The 20,137-nt window shown below is 37.9% G+C and overlaps 6 protein-coding genes across 6 annotated transcripts; all 6 read right to left on the reverse strand.

Moving 5' to 3' along the window:
• Positions 1-13: 13 nt before the first annotated feature.
• GCK72_021030 (uncharacterized protein) lies at positions 14-413 on the reverse strand (the record flags this gene model as incomplete). The annotated part of the gene is made up of 2 exons (XM_053733959.1): positions 14-226; positions 294-413. 2 exons carry the CDS (start codon positions 411-413, stop codon positions 14-16), a joined length of 333 nt encoding a protein of 110 aa, XP_053582872.1.
• Positions 414-696: 283 nt separating this feature from the next.
• On the reverse strand, positions 697-3,865 carry GCK72_021031 (uncharacterized protein; the record flags this gene model as incomplete). The annotated part of the gene is made up of 9 exons (XM_053733960.1): positions 697-912; positions 966-1,058; positions 1,105-1,457; positions 1,681-1,876; positions 1,925-2,023; positions 2,067-2,155; positions 2,622-2,875; positions 2,920-3,230; positions 3,560-3,865. 9 exons carry the CDS (start codon positions 3,863-3,865, stop codon positions 697-699), a joined length of 1,917 nt encoding a protein of 638 aa, XP_053582873.1.
• Positions 3,866-4,381: 516 nt separating this feature from the next.
• GCK72_021032 (uncharacterized protein) lies at positions 4,382-6,547 on the reverse strand (the record flags this gene model as incomplete). Its single annotated transcript, XM_053733961.1, has 5 exons — positions 4,382-4,997; positions 5,050-5,223; positions 5,550-5,701; positions 5,776-6,409; positions 6,462-6,547. The coding sequence occupies 5 exons, from the start codon at positions 6,545-6,547 to the stop codon at positions 4,382-4,384; spliced, it is 1,662 nt and encodes a 553-aa protein (XP_053582874.1).
• Positions 6,548-10,927: 4,380 nt separating this feature from the next.
• On the reverse strand, positions 10,928-13,429 carry GCK72_021033 (uncharacterized protein; the record flags this gene model as incomplete). Its single annotated transcript, XM_053733962.1, has 5 exons — positions 10,928-11,149; positions 11,860-12,099; positions 12,296-12,460; positions 12,616-13,291; positions 13,344-13,429. 5 exons carry the CDS (start codon positions 13,427-13,429, stop codon positions 10,928-10,930), a joined length of 1,389 nt encoding a protein of 462 aa, XP_053582875.1.
• A 424-nt stretch (positions 13,430-13,853) lies between these two features.
• Positions 13,854-16,310, reverse strand: GCK72_021034 (uncharacterized protein; the record flags this gene model as incomplete). Its single annotated transcript, XM_053733963.1, has 5 exons — positions 13,854-14,075; positions 14,499-15,117; positions 15,653-15,736; positions 15,852-16,052; positions 16,120-16,310. 5 exons carry the CDS (start codon positions 16,308-16,310, stop codon positions 13,854-13,856), a joined length of 1,317 nt encoding a protein of 438 aa, XP_053582876.1.
• A 260-nt stretch (positions 16,311-16,570) lies between these two features.
• On the reverse strand, positions 16,571-19,744 carry GCK72_021035 (uncharacterized protein; the record flags this gene model as incomplete). The annotated part of the gene is made up of 9 exons (XM_053733964.1): positions 16,571-16,762; positions 16,812-17,445; positions 17,488-17,622; positions 17,667-17,825; positions 17,876-18,093; positions 18,279-18,443; positions 18,492-19,128; positions 19,181-19,420; positions 19,539-19,744. 9 exons carry the CDS (start codon positions 19,742-19,744, stop codon positions 16,571-16,573), a joined length of 2,586 nt encoding a protein of 861 aa, XP_053582877.1.
• Between the last annotated feature and the right edge of the window lie 393 nt (positions 19,745-20,137).

Genomic DNA, 20,137 nt, shown 5'->3' on the forward strand with positions numbered 1-20,137 from the left:
ACAACAAAAAAAATCAAAAATTCTTCTTCTCGATAACGATTTCGTCTTGGTTACAGTCTACTTTAAACTCCAAAACCTTGTTCAAATCGCCAGGAATCTTGTAGCGGTAGAGGACTTCTTCTCCTGATTCCACTTTTTCACAGAACGATTCGAGGTATTCAGAGCAGTTTTCGCCTTCATTTGATTCGACAGTGCATGACTCGAAGTTGATAGAAGAGGAGAATAACTGTAATCAAGAAATTGACAAAGTGGCATCCATAAAAATCGGAAATAATCATCATTAAAAAACTAACATCTCTGAGATTTATCAAGAATTGCTCTGTGACATGCTGATCCAAGATAACAAAACGTTTGAAAACTGTGCCGTATATATCCGATTCTTTTCGATTAAATCCAGCGGAGCGCGTTTGCATATCTTCTTTTGGCGCCACGTTTAAATATTGATTTCTTGCTCACTCTTGTTTACGCTTAAAACTGAAACGATTTTTGTGTTTATTTTTCGAACAAAATGTATGTTACGTTTGAAAAAAAGTTATTTTCCGTAAAATTTTCAATTTTTATCGATAATTTAGCAAAAAGAAACAATAAAAATTAACAAAAAAGCAGAAAACAAACAAAATGATTAACATGATGTGAATAGGTTCACATATTGAATAATAGAGCAATAAAAAATTTTAAAATCGAAAAAATCTTGATTTATTCACCCTCACGGTCCCCTTCCTCCTCACTGAAATCGCTGAAATCGCTATGCTCGCTGTATAAGCGGTACTTTTCCCCACAAACACCGCAGATCTTTTGTGCTAAAGCGCATTCCATGTGCACTGCCAAACCACAACCATTGCATTTCTTCCATTCTGTGATCTGAGCGATCAATTCAACTGGATTGGTGTCCTCAGGAAGCAATGGATCAGCCTCAAAAAGGTAATATTGTTGTTAGTTTCTGTAAATCACTCATTAAAAATTACTTTCAGGCAAATATCACAGATTGAGATGTTTCGTGGATTCATCAGACTAGAGCCGGGAGTATCAGATGTCTTTGGAGGTGCCAACGATCGATGCTGAAAGGCGGACGTAGGTGAAATTAGAATGGTATAATTTGTTTACTTTCAGTTTCATGTTTTGATTCATTGTCTGTCTTGCAGTGAGAGATGGTGCTGATGGACGGAGTGGAAGTGACGGTGCAGAATTCGGAATGTGCTTCGACATTTCCTCAAGAAGCGACTGCATTGCATGGGTTGCCGTCAATGGATCAGTTTTCAGAGCTTTGCGGAAGTGATTTTGAAGAGCGGAAGTCATCCCAACAAAGTTATCATACATTCTCATGGCTTTATCTTCTACTGAGTTGCTAGGAGAAGGGGCGGGATGGTGAGACGAGGAGCCCTGGTCAGTGGTGTCGGTTCTGTCGAAGGAGAAGTCGAAGCTTTGGGGTTGGCGAGCCGAAATAGAAGACTGGGTAGCTGCAAGCAATGTTGGAGCTCTTTAAAATTGTAAGTTTTTGTACCATTCTGTGAAACGACCAAATGCGTGTGCTTACACGCTACACCCGCTTGCTGGTAAAGACATGAGCATCTGAATCTGTATCCACAAGCCCCGCACTCGCAATGAGTGTTTTCCTTTAAAAATCATTATCACCACGTTTTTTCAGTGTTCAACAAACGTTTTGCAGGCATTCACAGCAACCTCTGTCAACTACAAGATACTCTCTCTCGATAATTCCATTCTTCAACAACCCAACAGTGTACTCCTTCTCTCCCTCTTCTGCAAATTTAGCTACCTGCTCGGCAACAATATAAGAAGAGGCTTCTTTGGAAGCTGTGCGACAGTTTTTTCGATTTGCGGAGAGACGTGGACAAGCTTTCACCACTCCTCTTAATGCCTGAGTTTAAATTTAAAAATATGACGCAGTAGGGACCAGTTTTATTACTTGTGTTAGGTTTTTGTCTACAATCCAGTCAAAAGCTCGGTAGAGGTGATGCAGAAGAGCGTCGATGCGAATATTTGTTTTACCACCAAGCACTTCTTTCTAAAACGGATTTTAAATAATCGAAACGCCGCATTTCAAAAACCTTGAGCATACTGTGCCACGATTCAGCGAACATGCTTGTGTGGTAAATTGCATCGCCTCGATCTGTTGTAGCCCATTGTTCAGTACGACCTGAACAGAAAATCACTTTTCCACCTAGCATTTATTTCCAAACCCATGTATCTTGTTCTAAAATATTCTGCAAATTTCTGACCGGATGCATTGCTCAAGTGATCTAAATAATGCAGTACATCTCCGATTCTTTGCCTGAAGCGCAACGGATCCGATTCTCGCAAATTTTCTTGATACATTCAAACAGAACCGCGACATCCTCTGTTGTTGTGGAATGGGAGAGCAAGAAACCTGAATTAAGAGTTGAAAACTTTGTTAGGTTGATGCGTTATTTCTACCAGCTGGTATCCCCCTGTCTAAGCCATTGCACACTAATAAAGTTGTCAGTTTCAGATTGTAACGTGTGACGTGGAACGTGTCGTCAAGAGTGATACCTCTATGTGAGTACTTTTCGAGCACATCGAGTTGGGAGGGAGTAATAATTACTGTAATTCATAAATTCTTTTTTCCGGTAAGTCTGTTATACCTAGTTGAAACTGTTCGCCAGTTTCGTTGATAGGTGGTGCGAAATGTCGGATTCCGTCTCTGTAATTTCCCTCAGCCACCCTCGTTTGCAGCGAAATTAGATCCTCCCGATGATACTGTCCTGGGTTGATATTTTCTTTGTTTCTGATATTTCGGAGATCATCTGGGAGGATATAGCGGAGGCGCTCGTCGCGATGGTGATTTTCATTCAACTTCTCGATAATTTGGCGGTTCGTGAACCCCTCATTCATATACCTAAATGGGATTTCATCTAATTTCGGATTGCTACTATAATTTACTTTTTTATTTCAGATAGCTCATCTTCATGGAGTCTTTGGACGGCAACGTTGGTTTCGTGCCCATAGTGTTGGAAAGACGCAACACATCTGTACTCCCCGTCTTCATCATTTCTTTCAATTTGCATGAATGCGGGACAAATGTCAGCTCCTGTTCCTTTTTTCGTCCGATGACCCACTCTCTCTGACCCTTTTCCTTCATAGTTTCCTTCCTGATGGCACTTCATGTAAGTGACTACCATTTTTCCTCGTCGGTTTGTCTTATCGACGATGAAACTAGTTACTGAATCACGCGTTTTCTCATCACACCAGATCTGAACATCTCTGTTATGGCTAAAAAATGTTTATATCCACCTTCAACTCCTTCTCCGAATCGAACTTTTTTGAAAATACCACGAATCGATCGTCATGAATTTCATTTATATGTGCCACCAAAGCGCTTCGGGTTCCGCAAGAGAAGCTACAGTCAGCAAAACAACACCTCACGCGCATCTCTTTGTTCTCTTTATCACCGCTACTCGTTGTTTTCGGCAGTGGTGGGTTGTTCGAAAACAATTTCACTTCTACCCCCTGCGTCCCGTCTAAATGGAATTTCTGAAAATATTTTTTCCCGTTAATTCTATTTTTTTTCAGATTTCTCAACCTTCGCTTTCGGTTCCGATGCCTCGCCGACGTCAAACAATGAAATTTCCGCTGGATTTGGCACAGCACGATGCTTTTCGTAGACATGCTTCTTGATGCCTGCCAATGAAGCGCAAACCTTATCACACTCATCGCACCGGTGTTTCTCTGTTCCTTTGATTTTCGCTTTAGTCTCTATCAACGCCTCATTAAATTTTTTCAGGTCTTCTGCGGCGTGCTTCGCTTTAATATGAGTCCGAATATTCGAAGGAAGTCCCTTGGCGTCGCATTTTGGGCATTGAACCTTCTGTTCCGACAGTCGAATCATCTCCTTCAATTTTTATTCATATAAAACCAAAAAACCCGCTAGAAAAAAATGAATGACGATTAAAAATTTCAGTCTGACCGCTTCTCAGTGTAGCACGTTTGCTATCAGTTTCAATAATTTATTTCCGGAAAAATTCTACAATGTCACCGATTATAAGAACAAACATTATTACATCGTCTATACTTTCGAAGTAGGAGAGGGGCATCACTGATGAGACCATCCCTTCTCTGAATTTTTCAATTATTAAGTCTCGTCTGATGATAATGGTCGAAACGAGCAGTTTTCCTTCCCTTGCTTCTCCTCATCTTCCGTTCTCTCTTCTTTTCCCTTCTTTTTCTTTTTTTTCTCTTTTTATTTATTTTTCTTCTCCCCACGAATAAATATTTTCATGAAATTCAATTTTTCTGTTTCTGTTACTCGTTTCTTACGAAAAAAATATACTTGTGAAAGTTTAAATTAATTTTTATTATTTAAACGTGGCGCCAAAAGAAGATATGCAAACGCGCTCCGCTGGATTTAATCGAAAAGAATCGGATATATACGGCACAGTCGTTTGAAATGCATGAGACATTCGGATGGGAAGTATTCGAACCAATCTTGAGCAGTGAGTTGTTCCGCTTGCTTCCATTGCTCCAGACTCCCGATTTCCTCGATTGTTTTCGATACATCGTCACGATCGTCATATCCGTCAATTTCGATATTTACAAGCACTTTCGGTTTGAGAAAGGGAAGAATCGATAGAAGATATTCAGGGGATCCCGCATAGAGTCTCAAAGTTTTGACGTGTATTTGGTGATTCATATGTTCCAGAAGACTCTTCAAATAGAATAGATTCATTACATCATTGTAATAATAGTTGACTGCCAAGTCATCCAATCGCAATTTTGGATTATTCAATGCAAACGACAAATCATTCGAAGCGATTTTCACGTAATCTTCGCTTGCGAGAATGCAAGAGTCCTCATAATCGAAACGAAGATCAACTTCCCAATTCTCGCCTTCATACACAACTCTATTTCCGTTGTACACACAAGAGATGCTCCCTGTCAGATCAATCTCGATCGATTTGTATGCACTTTTCTGTTTATCAACGAAAGAACGCAGGTCTTTCGACACTTTTCGGAGAGTCAATCTGAAATTTCAAATAAATATAGTTTGTTTTGAGCAATTTATGGGTTGCTCACTGCTCTTTGAGATCACATTTCTCAATGATTTTCTCGATAGCATCATTATGCAAATTGGATAATTCGAGGTCAGAGATAATCGACCCAACATCGTAATCCAAATCGAATTCTCCACGTGAAAATCGATAATACCAGAACTCAAATTCCTTGAATTTGATTGCATCGTATCCATCACTTCACAGAAACTATTATAAGTATCGAAAACGGGTTTTCCGCGGAAATATTCGAACAGAATGCATTTTCGCAAAGATTTGGGAGAGGTGAGTTGGTCCATGAGTTCTGGAAATTTTGCATTTTTTCAATTAGGAAGATAAACATGTAAACTGGAGAGAAAATAAAGTGCTGCGCTAAGAACGCTTCACGGAATAAAGAAAAAAAAACAATTTCAATCAACATTTCATAAGAATAACAACAGAAACAACAACAAGAAAAATCAAAAATTCTTCTTCTCGATATCAATTTGGTCGTAGAAGTCATCATTGTTTATTTTGAATTCCAACATTTTATTCGACTCATCAGGAATTTTGAAGCGGTAGATGACTTCTCCTTCCGATTCCACTTTCTCACAGAACGATTGGAGGAATTCACAGAAGTTGTCGACGTTGGGTGAATCGACAGTGCATGACTCGAAGTTGATAGACGTGGAGAATAACTGTAATGAAGAAATTGATAAATTGATTTCCATAAGATACGAAAATAATCATTTTAAAAAGAAAAAAAACTAACATTTCTGAGTTTTATCAAGAAAGTCTCGTCGACAAGCCAATTTAAGATAACAAAACGTTTGAAATGCATAAGAAATTCGGATGGGAAGTTGTGGAAAGAAGATTGAGCAGTTAGTTGTTCCGCTTGCTTCCATTGCTCCAGACTCGTGACTTGTCTGACTTTTTCCAGTGCCCAATCGTCACCCTCGTATACTCCGTCAATGTCGATATTCGCAAGCACTTTCGGTTTGAGAAAGGGGAGAATCGAGAGAAAAAATTCCGGATTTCCCACATGGACTTTCAATGTTTTGACGTGTATTAGATGATTCAGACTATTCAGAAGCAATCCGAATCGATTCATCATATCAGGGGAGTTATAGACTGTCAGCTCCAGCTCATCCAATCGCAATTTTGGATTTTTCAGTGCAATCGACAAATCATTCAAAGCCATTTTCTCATAATCATCGTTTCTGATGACGGAGGTTTCGATAGGCATGTAATTCTTATCCCAATTCTCGCTGGCATACACAACATCTTTGTTGTTGTACACACAAAAGATACACGAATCCATCAGATCAATCTCGATCGATTTGTATGCACTTTTCTGTTCATCGACAAGAGAACGCAGGTCTTTTGACACCTTTCGGAGAGTCAATCTGAAATTTCAAATAAATTTAGTTTGTTTTGAGCAGTTTCTGGGTTACTCACTGCTCTTTGAGATCACATTTCTCAATGATTTTCCCAATTGCATCGGTAGGCAAATTGGAGAATTCGAGAGCAGAGGTGGTCGACATGTTTCGAAAGCTTCTGAAATTATAGTAAACATCATAGTTGTCAAGGCCCGGCCTGGGCCTTGTCGGCAAAATTAGGGCCCGGACAAATTGGCGCGAAAGTCAAATTTTCAAATTTTTTCAAAATTTTTGAATTTTTTCGCGAAAAAGTCAAATTTTCGATTATCAGTCAGAATTAGAAGAAATTCTGAAAAATAGTCAAAAATGGTCACATTTCCGATGAAAAATTGAAAAAATTTCGAAAAAAAATTGGGAAAAAGGGTCATTTTTTGAAGCCGGGCCTTGAAAATTTTCTACCGGCCCGGCCCGGCCCGGCCCGGGCCAGCCCGGGCCTTCGGGCCTTGCCGGGCCGGGCCGGGCCTTGACAACTATGGTAAACATTTGTTACAAAGGGAATGAGATAACTGATTGTAAGATAATTACAGCGTCTCGGACGCTTCAAGGAATAAAGAAACGAAACAACTTTTATCAACATTTCATAACAATAACAACAACAACAACAACAAAAATTACAAGCTCTTCTTCGAAATCATAATTTTCCGTTGATTATATTCTAATTTAAATTCCAAAATCTTATTCGAATCGTCAGGATTCTTGAAGTGGTAGATCTCTTCTCTTCCAGATTCCATTTCTTCACAGAACGATTTGAGGTATTCAGAGCAGATTTGGAAATTGGGTGAAGTGAAAGTGCATAACTCGAAGTTGGTTGATTCGGAGAAGATCTGGAATGCATGAAATTAGTGATGATCTGTCTTTAACAACTGCTAACCTCTCTCAAATGAATCAATCTCTCCCGATCGAGAATACAATCCGTGAAATGGAATCTTTTGAAATGAATGAGATCTTCATCATAGAAATAATCCCAATTGTACTTCAAATGCAACTCCTCAGCCTCTTTCCATTGCTCCAATTCGGTAATTTCATAAATTTGATCCTTCAAGAAACAAGCTCTCCGATAATTGGATTTTGCTCTTTTATAAGCTTCGCTTGGTTCAACTCCAGGTTCCGGGCTGGTGGGCCTCTCGACATTCAACTCTTCGCGTTTTAGATCAAAACCCGGAATTGCAATGGATTTCAGGTATCCTGGCTGAAGGCGTGAGAGAATGTATTCGACATGATTGAAGTTCGGGCGGAAAGTATCGATTTGCAGCTTTTGAACATGACCTCTCCAAACTGATTCAAGAGCCTCCCTGAGCTTCATGAAAAACTCTCCCAACCTCTCGAGTTTCGTGTCCTCCTTCAAGCTACCTCTAGGGTCTTTGCACTCAATTTTGAGAAGTTTCAATCGAAGTTTTGGATTTTTTATCGAAATTTTCCAGTCTTGAATCGCCAATTTCTGATAGTCCTTATCAATTATTTTGATGACATTAGCAACATCGTATTTGATATTTTTTCTCTTCGAATACACAACTAATTGATTATCAAATCGACATTCAATATGATCTGAGTACCAAACCATTTCAATCGATTTCAGGGAACATCTCATGGAATCAACGACTGATTTGAGATCACGACACACTTTTCGGACAGTCATTCTGAAATCATTTGAATTCTCATTTTAAAAAATATTGCTTTATTTCACTCACTGCTCTTTATAGCACAATTTTTCCAATACTTTCTCAATGACACAAGTCGGCAGTTGACAGAAATCACGAGTTTTTGGCTCCGATCTGAAATTTTTAAAACTATAAATTGTCAAAGGAGCGAACTTCCTCTCCCACCTGATATCGTAATCTAGATCGAATTCTCCGCGAGAAAATCGATAATACCAAATCTCGAATTCCTTGAGTGTAATTGCATCGTATCCTATCACTTCACAGAAACTATTATAAGTTTCGGAAACTGATTTTCCGCGGAAAAATTCAAAAAGAATGCATTTTCGCAAGCTTCTGGGAGAGGTGAGTTGGTCCATGAGTGCTAAAAGGAAACAAAATTTTAAAAAACATGAAAAATGGATCGAAAGTATAGTTTTAAGTGATTGAAACGCAGTGAAAAAATAAGAAAAATCAACAGTTTTCATTTCATTTCAAGAAAAAAAAACAACATTTTTTAACAACAACAACAAAATAAGGAAAAAAAAATTTCAGACATAACTCTCCCTTGTCATAATCAGTTCTTTTCGATCAAAGACAATTTTGAACACCAAATACTTGTCAGAATTGGGAATATTGTAATCGTAGAAGAGAATATTTGGATCTTCGGATTCCAATTCTTCACAAAACGATTTGAGATAACGAGAGGCCTTGCGGAGATCGTATTGTGAACTGATGATGACGCATTGCACAAAGTTGGTTAATTTGGAGAAGATCTGGAATATAGATATTTGTGAACTGAAAAGTAGCAGCTACTATCCCTGATTTTTTATTACAACTGAGTCACCATACATATGGCAGAAGTCAGTAAAATTTGAGGGGAAAAGATTTCGAGCTAGTGTACCAACTGGGCTACCAACATTGTATTTTCGACACCTCCAAAAAGACTAAAAAAATATGTAGGACTTTAGTTTTTATCGATAAAAACATTGTGGAAAATTCTACGTTAAAAATCAAAACTTCAAATTTTTGTTCTGAAACCCGGCCCAGCACGTTTCGAGTCAGGCGGGCATAAATAAGTAAAACACGGCAAGCCCCGGTCTTTTTTCGAAAAAAAAGCTAGTTTCTGAAATCGCTGTATAACTGCTAACCTCTTTCAAATGAAACAATCTCTCTCGATCAATATTACGCCGATCCAAAAAGACTGTAGCAAAAAAGCAAGAGACCATACTTGCAACGGGCCGGGCCGGGCCGGGCCGGGCCGGGCCGATTTGAGAATTTTCACCGGCCCGGGTCACAGTACAAAAATTTGAAAATTTGAATTTTTTTGAAATTTTTTTGTTTTTTTCGCAAAAAAGTCGAATTTTCGACTATGTTTTTACATATCGATAAAACTCAAGTTTACATAGGATTTTTGACTATTTTTGACGAAAATTTCAAAAAATTTCGAAAAATTTTGTGAAAAAGTTGTGCTCATTTTTTGACTCCGGGCCGACCGATATTTTGCAAGTCTGCAAGAGACTGTTAGCAAAAAATGGTTTTTTTGCTATCTCCAGAACAGGCCCATAATAAAAATAACTAACATCTCTGAGATTTATCAAGAATTTTTTCTCTTTGAGATGCCAAGTTGAGATCACAAAACGTTTGAAATGCATGAGACATTCGGATGAGAAGTATTTGAAACAATCCTGAGTAGTGAGTTGTTCCGCTTGCTTCCATTGCTCCAGACTCGAGATTTTTCTGACACTTTCCGCTCCTTTTTCAGATGTCCAACCTTCAATGTCTGCATTTCCTAAAACTTCAATATCCACAAGCACTTTCGGTTTGAGACATGGAAGAATCGATAGAAGATATTTAGGGGATTCCGCATGGAGTATCAATGTTTCGACGTGTATTTGGTGATTCATATGTTTCAAAAGACTCTCCAATCTATATCGAGTCATTCCATCATTGGAGATATGGCTGATTGTCAGTTCTAGATCATCTAGTCGCAATTTTGGATCTTTCAGAGCAATCGACAGATCATTCAAAGCAACTTTCTCATAGTCTTCGCTTCTGAGAATGTCATAATCTTCGCCTCTGATACAGGATTTCTCCCATTCGAATCGGTCCTCCTCCTCCTCCGCCTCCTTCTTATCCCAATTCTCGCCTGCATACACAACTTTTTTGCCGTTATACGCACAAAAGATATACCAATTTCGAGACCATCGCGATCGATTTGCATTCGAAACGATCGCGATCGATTTGTAGGCAATTTTTTGCTTATCGACAAGAGAACGCAGGTCTTTCGATACTTTTCGGAGAGTCAATCTGAAATTTCAAATAAATTTAATTTGTTCCGAGCGGTTTCTGGGTTACTCACTGTCCTTTGAGATCGCATTTTTCGAAGACTTTCTCGATAATATCATTCGGCAAATTGGAGAATTCGAGATCAGAGGTAATCGACCCAATATCGTAATCCAAATCGTACTCTCCACGGGAAAATCGATGATACCAAACCTCGAATTCCTTGTATTTGATGGCTTCGTATCCCATCACTTCACAGAAATTCTTGTAGGTTTCGAAAACTGGTTTTCCGCGGTAGAATTCGAAAAGAATACACGATCTAAAGATTTTGGGAGAGACGAGTTGGTCCATGATCTCTCTGAAAAACAGAACAAAAATTAACAAAGCCTGAAAGTTGATTAAAAAAAAGTACAGATTTCAGCGATTAAAACGCTCAAAAAATATGATAAAAAACAACAAGTTTTCCATTTTAAAAAGTTTAACAAACAATAAAGAGAAATTTTTAAAAAAGAACAGAGAAAAACCAAAAAAGGTGAACAACAACAATAACATAAATCTCAATAGTTTAGAGCATTTCCATGTATGAAACACGACGAATTTCGATGTGATCCATCCAGAATTCGTAGATCAAAACGTCGGTAGAGTCTGGGATGAGATATTGATAGAATACTGGAAGATAATTCCCCGGTTCCAGACGAAGACCCAATTCGACGGCGAGTTCTTCGATGAGTGGAAGATAGACGCACTCGATGTTACAGTGTTTGAATGTTGGAGAGCGCGAGAATATCTGGAAGTAATTAGGGGTAATTAGGAGTTAATTGGGGATAATTTTTGTAGGCGTGGCTTAATTTAGCACTAAAATTTCGAAAAGTGCGGGATTTTAAAAGCGGAGAAAACCTTCAAAAACTCAAAAAATGAACCAATTTTTTTCACATTTTTGGATTTTTCATCGAAAATGAGATGGTTTCGAAAAATTTATTCTATTTCTGAATGATAGTCGGAAATTTGACTTTTTCGCGTAAAAAATTCAAAAATTCGAAATTTGAACTTTGGCGCCAAGTGCGAAATCTCTTTTCTGGGCGAAAAATCAGGTTTCATGACTAAAATTCTCACTTCCTTTCAATTAAAATCACTCAGAATATCAGAAAAGTCAATTTCGAAAGTAGGGGATTTTTGCAAATTTTCGCAAATTTTGAAGTGAAAATAAGATTTTTCGCACTGAAATTCACAATTTTATGCCAAAATATATCAAATTTTCGCTAGTCCAGCCCTAAAACTGTTTTTGTTCCGAAAATATTCCTCGAAAACCTTTGAAACCTAAAAAAGGCGCTCTCAAGAATTTGTTTTCAAAAAAAATTGGAAATTTTTCAAAAATCTAATATTTTTATTACTGAACTTCTTTTCGTTAAGAAATTGACAGATATCATGCCAAAAAATATCACATTTTTGCTATCACACCATCAAAACTGTTGCAAACACGCTCCACCGCACACTAACATTTCTCAAGCTGAACAGGGTGTCCATAGTGAGACAGTAGAACTTGAATCCACACAAAACGGCGTCGGAGATTCGATCGAAGAGAAAGAATCCAGTGGAGAACATGATTCTGACGAGTTTCGCCTTGTTGTACTGATCCATCTGTATGATATTATAGGTTCCGAAATTCTGCATCCAGAACATATCGATCCCATAAATATCGATTTGAGGGTGGAGGTGGTCGACATATTTCGAAAGCTTCTAAAAGTATAGTGAAAATCTATAAGAGCGAATAAGATAACTGAGATAATTAAAGAGTTTCGAACGCTTAAAGAAATAAAAAAAAAGAACAATTCTAATCAACTTTTCATTGCAATATCCACAGTAATAACAACAAAAAAATCTAAAAAGTCTTCTTATCGATAACAATTTGGTCGAAGAAGTCATCATCATTTACTTTGAACTCCAACATTTTATTCGACTCATCTGGAATCTTGTAGTGGTAGATGACTTCTTCTCCAGATTCCACTTTTTCACAAAACGATTCTAGGTAATCAGGGTAGTCGCGGAGACCGTATGATACGACAGTGCAAGACTCGAAGTTGGTAGACGTGGAGAATAACTGTAATGAAGACATCCATAACAGGGTTGCCGCCGAAAAAAAAAATTATTTTCGGTTTTTCGAGTGTATTTAACCGAAAATAATTTATTTTTTTTCGGCGGCAACCCTGGTCCATAACAATCAAAAATAATCATTATAGTAATAAAAAAACTAACATCTCTGATTTCTATCAAGAATTGCTCTGTGACTTCCCGAAATAAAATCGTAAAACGTTTGAAATGCAAGCGACATTCGGATGGGAAGTAATCGAAACAATCTTGAGCAGTGAGTTCTTCTGCTTGCTTCCATTGCTCCAGACTCGCGATTTCGTTGAGACTTTTCGATGCTCGTTCCGGTGCCCAATCGTCACTGTATCCTTCGATGATTTCGATATCCACAAGCACTTTCGGTTTGAGGCAGCGAAGAACCGATAGAAGGTATTTAGGGGATCCCGCACGGAGTGTCAATGCTTTGACGTGTATTTGGTGATTCAGTTGTTTCAGAAGGCTATTCAATCTGAATCGTCTCATTCTATTATTGGACTGAAAGCTGACTGTGAGCTCATCCAATCGCAGTTTTGGATTATTCAGTGCAATCGAGATATCATTCATGGCGGTTTTCACGTGATCGTTGCTTCTAAGAATGCAAGATTCCTCATAAGCCAAACCAAGTTCCTCCTGCTCATTCGCCTCAAACATTTCGTCCCAATTCTTTCTCGCATACGTAACCTTATTGTTGTTATACACACAAGTGATATACGAATCATTCGAAATGATCGCGATCGATTTGTATGCAAGTTTATGTTCATCGACAAGAGAACGCAGGTCCTTCGACACTTTTCGGAGAGTCAATCTGAAATTTCGAATGAATTTTGTTTGTTGCGAACGATTTCTGAATTACTAACTGCTCTTTGAGATCACATTTCTCAATGATTTTACCAATTGCATCGGTGGGCAAATTGGAGAATTCGACGGTAGAGGTACTGGACATATTTCGAAAGCTTCTGAAATTATATTATGTGTTATTATGAATTCAATTTTTTCTGTGCAAGGAACGTTCGCCCCGCCCCCTCGCGGGGGCCACGCCCATTTCTTGCGGCAGTGTTCAAAAATTGAACGCAGCATTGAAATGGAAGTGGGCGTTGCTGCCGCATGGGGGCGAAGCGAACCTTCCTTGCACAGAAAAAATTAAATTCATAATAGTTGGTCCATGAGTTTTAAAAATGAAGGAAAAATAAACAAAATCTGAAAAATAGAAAAAATAATGTTTTCAGCGATTGAAACGCTGTAAAATATGAGGAAAAAACAACAAGTTTTCTATTTAAAAAAGTTTAACAAACAATAAAAAAATTTTTAAAAAAGAACAGAGAAAAACCAAAAAGGTGAACAACAACAATAACAAAAATCTCAAGAATTTAGAGCATTTCCATGTATGAAACACGACGAATTTCGATGTGATCCATCCAGAATTCGTAGATCAAAACGTCGGTAGAGTCTGGGATGAGATATTGATAGAATACTGGAAGATAATTCCCCGGTTCCAGACGAAGACCCAATTCGACGGCGAGTTCTTCGATGAGTGGAAGATAGACGCACTCGATGTTACAGTGTTTGAAAGTTGGAGAGCGGGAGAATATCTGGAAGTAATTAGGGGTAATTAGGAGTTAATTGAGGGGTAATTGAGGGGTAATTGAGGTAGGCGTGGCTAAGTTTAGCGCTAAAATTTCGAAAATGAGGGATTTTAAAAGCGGAGAAACCTTCAAAAACTCAAAAAATGAAACAATTTTTTTCAAATTTTTTGGATTTTTCATCGAAAATGAGATGGTTTCGAAGAATTTATTCTATTTCTGAATGATAGTCGGAAATTTGACTTTTTCGCGTAAAAAATTCAAACATTCGAAATTTAAACTTTGGCGCCAAGTGATTTTTGCAAATTTTCGCAATTTTTGAAGTCAAAATCAGTTGTTCGCACTGAAATGGGCAATTTTCAAGCCAAAAATACCAAGTTTTCGCTATTCCACCCACAAAATTATTGCAAATACGCTCTACCGCACACTAACATTTCTCAAGCTGAACAGGGTGTCCATAGTGAGACAGTAGAACTTGAATCCACACAAAACGGCGTCGGAGATTCGATCGAAGAGAAAGAATCCAGTGGAGAACATGATTCTGACGAGTTTCGCCTTGTTGTACTGATCCATCTGTATGATATTATAGGTTCCGAAATTCTGCATCCAGAACATATCGATCCCATAAATATCGATTTCCTCGAGAATTCCCGCCTTCAAAAATGGAAGAATCGCGTGAACTTGAGCCTCGTTGGACACTTTCAATGTTATTTTTCTGACTGAAAGCTGATGATTCAACGATTTTATTTCATTTTTGATCTGCTCAGCAAACCATCTCATCTCTCTATCCTTCTCCCAATGATAACTAATCTCGAGACTTTCCAAATGAAGTTTCGGATTTCTGAGAGCAACCATAATATCTCGGAGTGCTCCACGCAATGGTTCATAGAGACAAGTACTGACGATGGCTGTATTACGGTAGCAGATATTCAAATCGTTGAATGACACTGAAATCCAATTGTCGTCGCATATCATCTCGATTGATTCGTAGAGTGGAGTACGTTCAGAGATGACTGAACGAAGGCCGCGGGATACTTTTTCAAGGCAGATGCTGGAATAAATGCGTGATTTTTAAATTGAAAATTAGATGTTTAAGCTCCGCCTAGATCTATAAAGTGGGCGGAGCTTAAGTCAGTGCTGATGGAATTGGAACGAGACTCCGCCCACTTTTAATCCATTTTTGAATTCGTAGGAAAATTTTAATTCCAGCGCCACGCCCTTTTTTTAAAGCAAAACTGACAAAAATTGAAAAGTGGGCGTGGTCAAGAAGTGGGCGGAGCTTAGCTTTTCTCTATTTTCACAAAAAAATCAATTAGATTTTAACTTCGCTCCCAGACCACGCCCATTTTCGGAAATTTATCGAGGTTTCTGGAACTAATTATGCAAAAGTAGTGATAAATGGGCGTGGCCAAACGTGGGCGGAGCTTAATTTCACGCGATTTTTATTCGAAACTCCGCCTTTTTTCCAGACCACGCCCATCTCTCCACATCAAATGTGCTCAAAGGCAACGGCATATGTCATGATGATGCAATAATGGGCGTGTCTTTAAAGTGGGCGGAGCTAAATCTCTGAAAATCAAACTTACTGATCTCTGAACTCGGTGTAATTCAATATTTTATTGAGAGTATCGACTGGAAGTTGAGAGAAAGTTGTCGGACGTGGATGCTTGCTGAAAAATCGATAAATTGACAAGCCACGCCCCTTTTTGGCGCGAAATTTCTTGATTTTTCAAGTTTTTCAAAAGAAATTTCGCCCCAAAACTGCGAAATTGGCTGAATTCTTACGAGATATCGTAGAACAAATCGCGTTTTCCGTTGTAGAACCAGTAGTACCAGAAATCGAAAGTCGGATACGAAATTCGGATATTTCCGACGACTTCCAACACTTTTCTGTACGATCGATCGATTGAAACGCCATTGATGACGTCATTGAGAATGCACGTACGCATAGAAAACTTGTTTGTCATCAGAAAGTCGCGGAGATTGCTGAAAAAAAGATTTGTGCTTTTTTTGTGATTTGTGTGAAAATTTATAGTTATTTGATGAAAATTACATTCTATTGATGGTCTCATCCCAATTCGTTTGTACTTTTTTGACAAAAATCGATTGATAATCGTCGAAAGAGATCATGTCGTTGCCGAGCATTTGGCGCATTGTCTCATAGGAGCTTTCGGCGGTTTTCCAGTTCAAAATGTCATACAAAACGCATGTTTCAATTACCGCCGACTGTTCTTCGGCTGACATTCTGAAAATTTCAGAAAAATTGAGTAATTTTAAGCCGAGAAATGCTGAAAATAGGGGAAAAAGGACGAATGATTGCGTAACAGAGCATGCTCGTAACTTCCGGCACATTGTACGCAATGAACTTTTTCGCATACCGTACTCCGAGAGAAAAATATAAATGAAGAAGAAACTTCGATGAATCATGAGATAATTTCGAACAAAAATGTCATAAATAACAAATTAAGTTTTATTCCAAAAATAATTAACAAAAAGGAACAATTTCAAGCGTTTTTGCTCGTTTTGAGCAACAATGTGAAATGGAAAAACTCTACAACAATAGTTGAATTAGGAATGCTATATTTCTCGGAAGATTCACTTTTTTGGAGGTTTAATGCTTCTTTAATTGCGTCCTCATCCAGCGATTCCCGTGTTTTGATGGTACAAGCCTCGAAGTTGGTCGATTTTGAGAGATGCTGAAAGGAGAAACATGTATTAAAAAGCTGAAAAACTAGAGGAAATTACATCGCACAGCAAGACCAAATCGTGAACTGAAATCGTTTCGAAAGTTGTTTGAAATGTTGAAAAATGGGAAAAGTTTTCAATCGGCAGAGAGCGTGTTCCAAGGAGTTTCAGGTGTTTCGCCTGTTTCCACTGATCCATTTCGACCAATTCATTACTCGAAAGCCTCTCATTGATTTCCAGTTCTTTCAGTGTTCCCGATTTGAAACATTTCAAAATTCTCATAGTGTCTTCTTCATTACGTGCATTGATAATGCATTTCTGGGAATGAATTTTATAATTTATTGAGTTGAGCAACTCAAAGAAGTTCTTCTCATAGTTTCGAAGCGCCGCAATCCATCCAATTCTTTCAACGGAATGAGCAACAGGGGGGAACGACCAGAATCGAAAAGATTCCAATCGAAGTTTTGGATTCTTCAGAAGAACTTCCAGCTCTCGGAATACACGCTTCTCGATAAAATCCAGTGAACAATAGCGTGAATGATTCAATTCAATTGGAAAAGAATCAATGAAATCTGCTTTATTCACTTCGATTAGAAAGTAATCTCCTCCAGAAAACACGAAAATATCAGTGCAAGGAGGTGGTCGTTGATCGACAATTGTTCGGAGAGAATGAGACACATTGCGGAGATTCAGACTGCAAAATAACAATGGGGAAAAATCGATAATAAGGTCTTACTATGACTTCAAGTCACATCGATCCACAATTTCAGCAATCACATCTTCTGGAAAATCGGAAAATGAAAGGTTTACATTATTAGTGGCATCAAGGCCCTTTTTCGGCTGCTCAGCTCTGATGCAAGCCAGCTGCTGGCTGAAAAAGTGTCACTATTCAAAAAATATCAAGTGAATTCTTACACATCCATATCTAGAAGTGTATACCAATCTGCATGTTGACCCTCATCAATTTCAATATTTCCAGATGCATCACACATATCTTTATAAGAGTTTTCAGTCGATCTTCCGTCAATGATATCAGCAAAAATGCAGACTTCTAAGTCTGCAACTCGGTGAGCTCTGAAAATATTCTATGGGAAAAGAAATTCAACTAAAAATACTATAATTACCTTCCATCTTTTGCTGAATAATAGGCTTCTTTGAGATATCGATTGAACCAATACTCATAATTGTCATAAGAAATTGCTTCTTTTTCTTTCACCTCACACAGTTTTTCATAGTTTTTATACGATTTTTCAATAGTTTTCCATTGAGAAATATGGTAGAGAATCAGTGATCGAAACTGGTTTGGAGAATTCAGTGGCAATTCAATCATTTTCGAAAGTGTCTGGAAAAATTATGCAATTTTTTCGATATAAGTCTTCAAAAAGTATTTGTAATAGCAAGTCGAACTGTTAAAATCGATTGAATTTGGATTGAAAATTCAGATGATCGAATCAACAAAAATAACTTTATAACAACAAAATCAACAGAAAATAACAATTATACAGAAGATTTACTCAATTGTATTACGTGCGTATCGAGAAATAACTCAACGACAAGATTTGAATTGGGAATTGAATAAACTTCTGGAGAAGTGGTTTCTTGGAGGTTCAGCGCTTCCTTGATTGCTTCAGTGTCCAATCTGTCGTAAGTTTCCATAGTACCCCATTCGAAATTGTTTGATTTGGACAGACCCTGAAAATTGTATTTAGGAATTTTCTACAAAATATATTTGAGAATTACGTTGCATAGTTGAACCAGATCCTCCATAGAAAACTGTTCAAACTCCGTTTCGATAGTTGTGAAATGAAGCAAATGCTTGATCGATGGCAGGTTGAATCCATAGAGTCTCAGGTGTTTCGCTTGTTTCCATTGATCCATTCTGACGATATCATTGATATCATATCTCCGACCACAAGGATCGTTAGTAAGTTCAAGTGTTTCAAGTGTTCCAGGCTTTAAATATTCTAGAATTCCAATAAAATTTTCTTCAGTCTGCACACTAATCGAACATTCCTCCACATGAATTTTGTGATCCAACTCGTCGTCCAGAAAATAGATAAACCGATATTTGTAGAATAGCCATTCCTCACTAATATCGCCTCCTCCTGTCATCATTTCATGTCGATAATGGTTAGAAACCGCTTCAAAAGAGAAAAATTCCAATCGAAGTTTCGTATGATTCAGAAGGAACTTCAGCATTTTAAGAACTTCTGGTTCAGCGATTTGATATGAAAAAAGGTTTTGTGAAACGAAAAATGCATTTCCCGCATTAATTTCCATTCTGCCATCTTCACAGAATACGTAGAATTCAGTAAATGCAGGTGGCTTCTGATTAACGATGGTTCGAAGTCCGTATGAAACGTTTCGGAGATTCAAACTGTAAAAATGTTAATTAAATCTATTTGTTTGCTACAATTATTAAAGCTTACTAAGCTTCCAATTCACATTTTCCAATAATTTCAGCTATAACGTCTTCTGGTAGATCGGAGAATGTGACACGAGTAAATAGGTGTCCATTTTTGAAACGTTTATACCAATAATCATGATCTTCTTTATCGATTTTTTGCTCTTCAAACGCTTCACACAAATCATTCAACGATTTTTCAGCAGTTTTTCCATTGATGACGTCAGAGAGGATGCATCCACGAATGTCTGGTAGCGGGAGACCTCTGAAAAAGACATTATTTTATTGATTTTAACAATTCAATGTTTTCAAAAGAGGAAAGGCGTAATTTTCATCTGATATTTAATATATAGACAGTTTTATTTTCTGAAAACTTCGCGAACCTTTTGCTGTCCTTTGAATAATAAGCTTCTTTGGAATGAATATTGAACCAATTTTCATATTCTTCATAAGAAACTGATTGTGTTCCGAATGCTTCACACAGTTTCTTATAATTCGAATATGATTTTTCGGGAGTTTTCCATTGAGAGTTATCGTAAATGTTGAGTGCACGAATATCGATTGGATGATCCGAGAGCGACGTGACCATTTCGTCGGGAAATCTGAAAGTTGTAAATGTGGAAATCATACAAATCGGGGAGGAACGATTCGGCAAGAGAAAGGAGCGGAGTTAGTAGAAATATTGCGCGGTGCATATTTTCATTACTCTAATTTTATGAGGAAAATTAACATGAACAATTCTTCCCTTTCTAAAAATTATCGTGGACAATGAGATTCCGGAAATCGGTTGGGCAACTCAGCAGCGAATCGAGCATTTTCAGAAACCAAATGGAAAAGACACGTCGGATCAAGTTGCGCGTAACTTCCGGTGCATTGTACGCAAACACCGGTGTGCTCACCGTAGTCTAGATAAAAAAGTAATTGAGAAAGCGAATTTAACGCATTCGGATTGAAAATTCAGAGGAGTAAATCAACAAAAAAG

This window comes from Caenorhabditis remanei, chromosome V, assembly GCF_010183535.1.
Source record: "Caenorhabditis remanei strain PX506 chromosome V, whole genome shotgun sequence".
In the NCBI taxonomy this organism is placed as follows: Eukaryota; Metazoa; Nematoda; class Chromadorea; order Rhabditida; family Rhabditidae; genus Caenorhabditis; species Caenorhabditis remanei.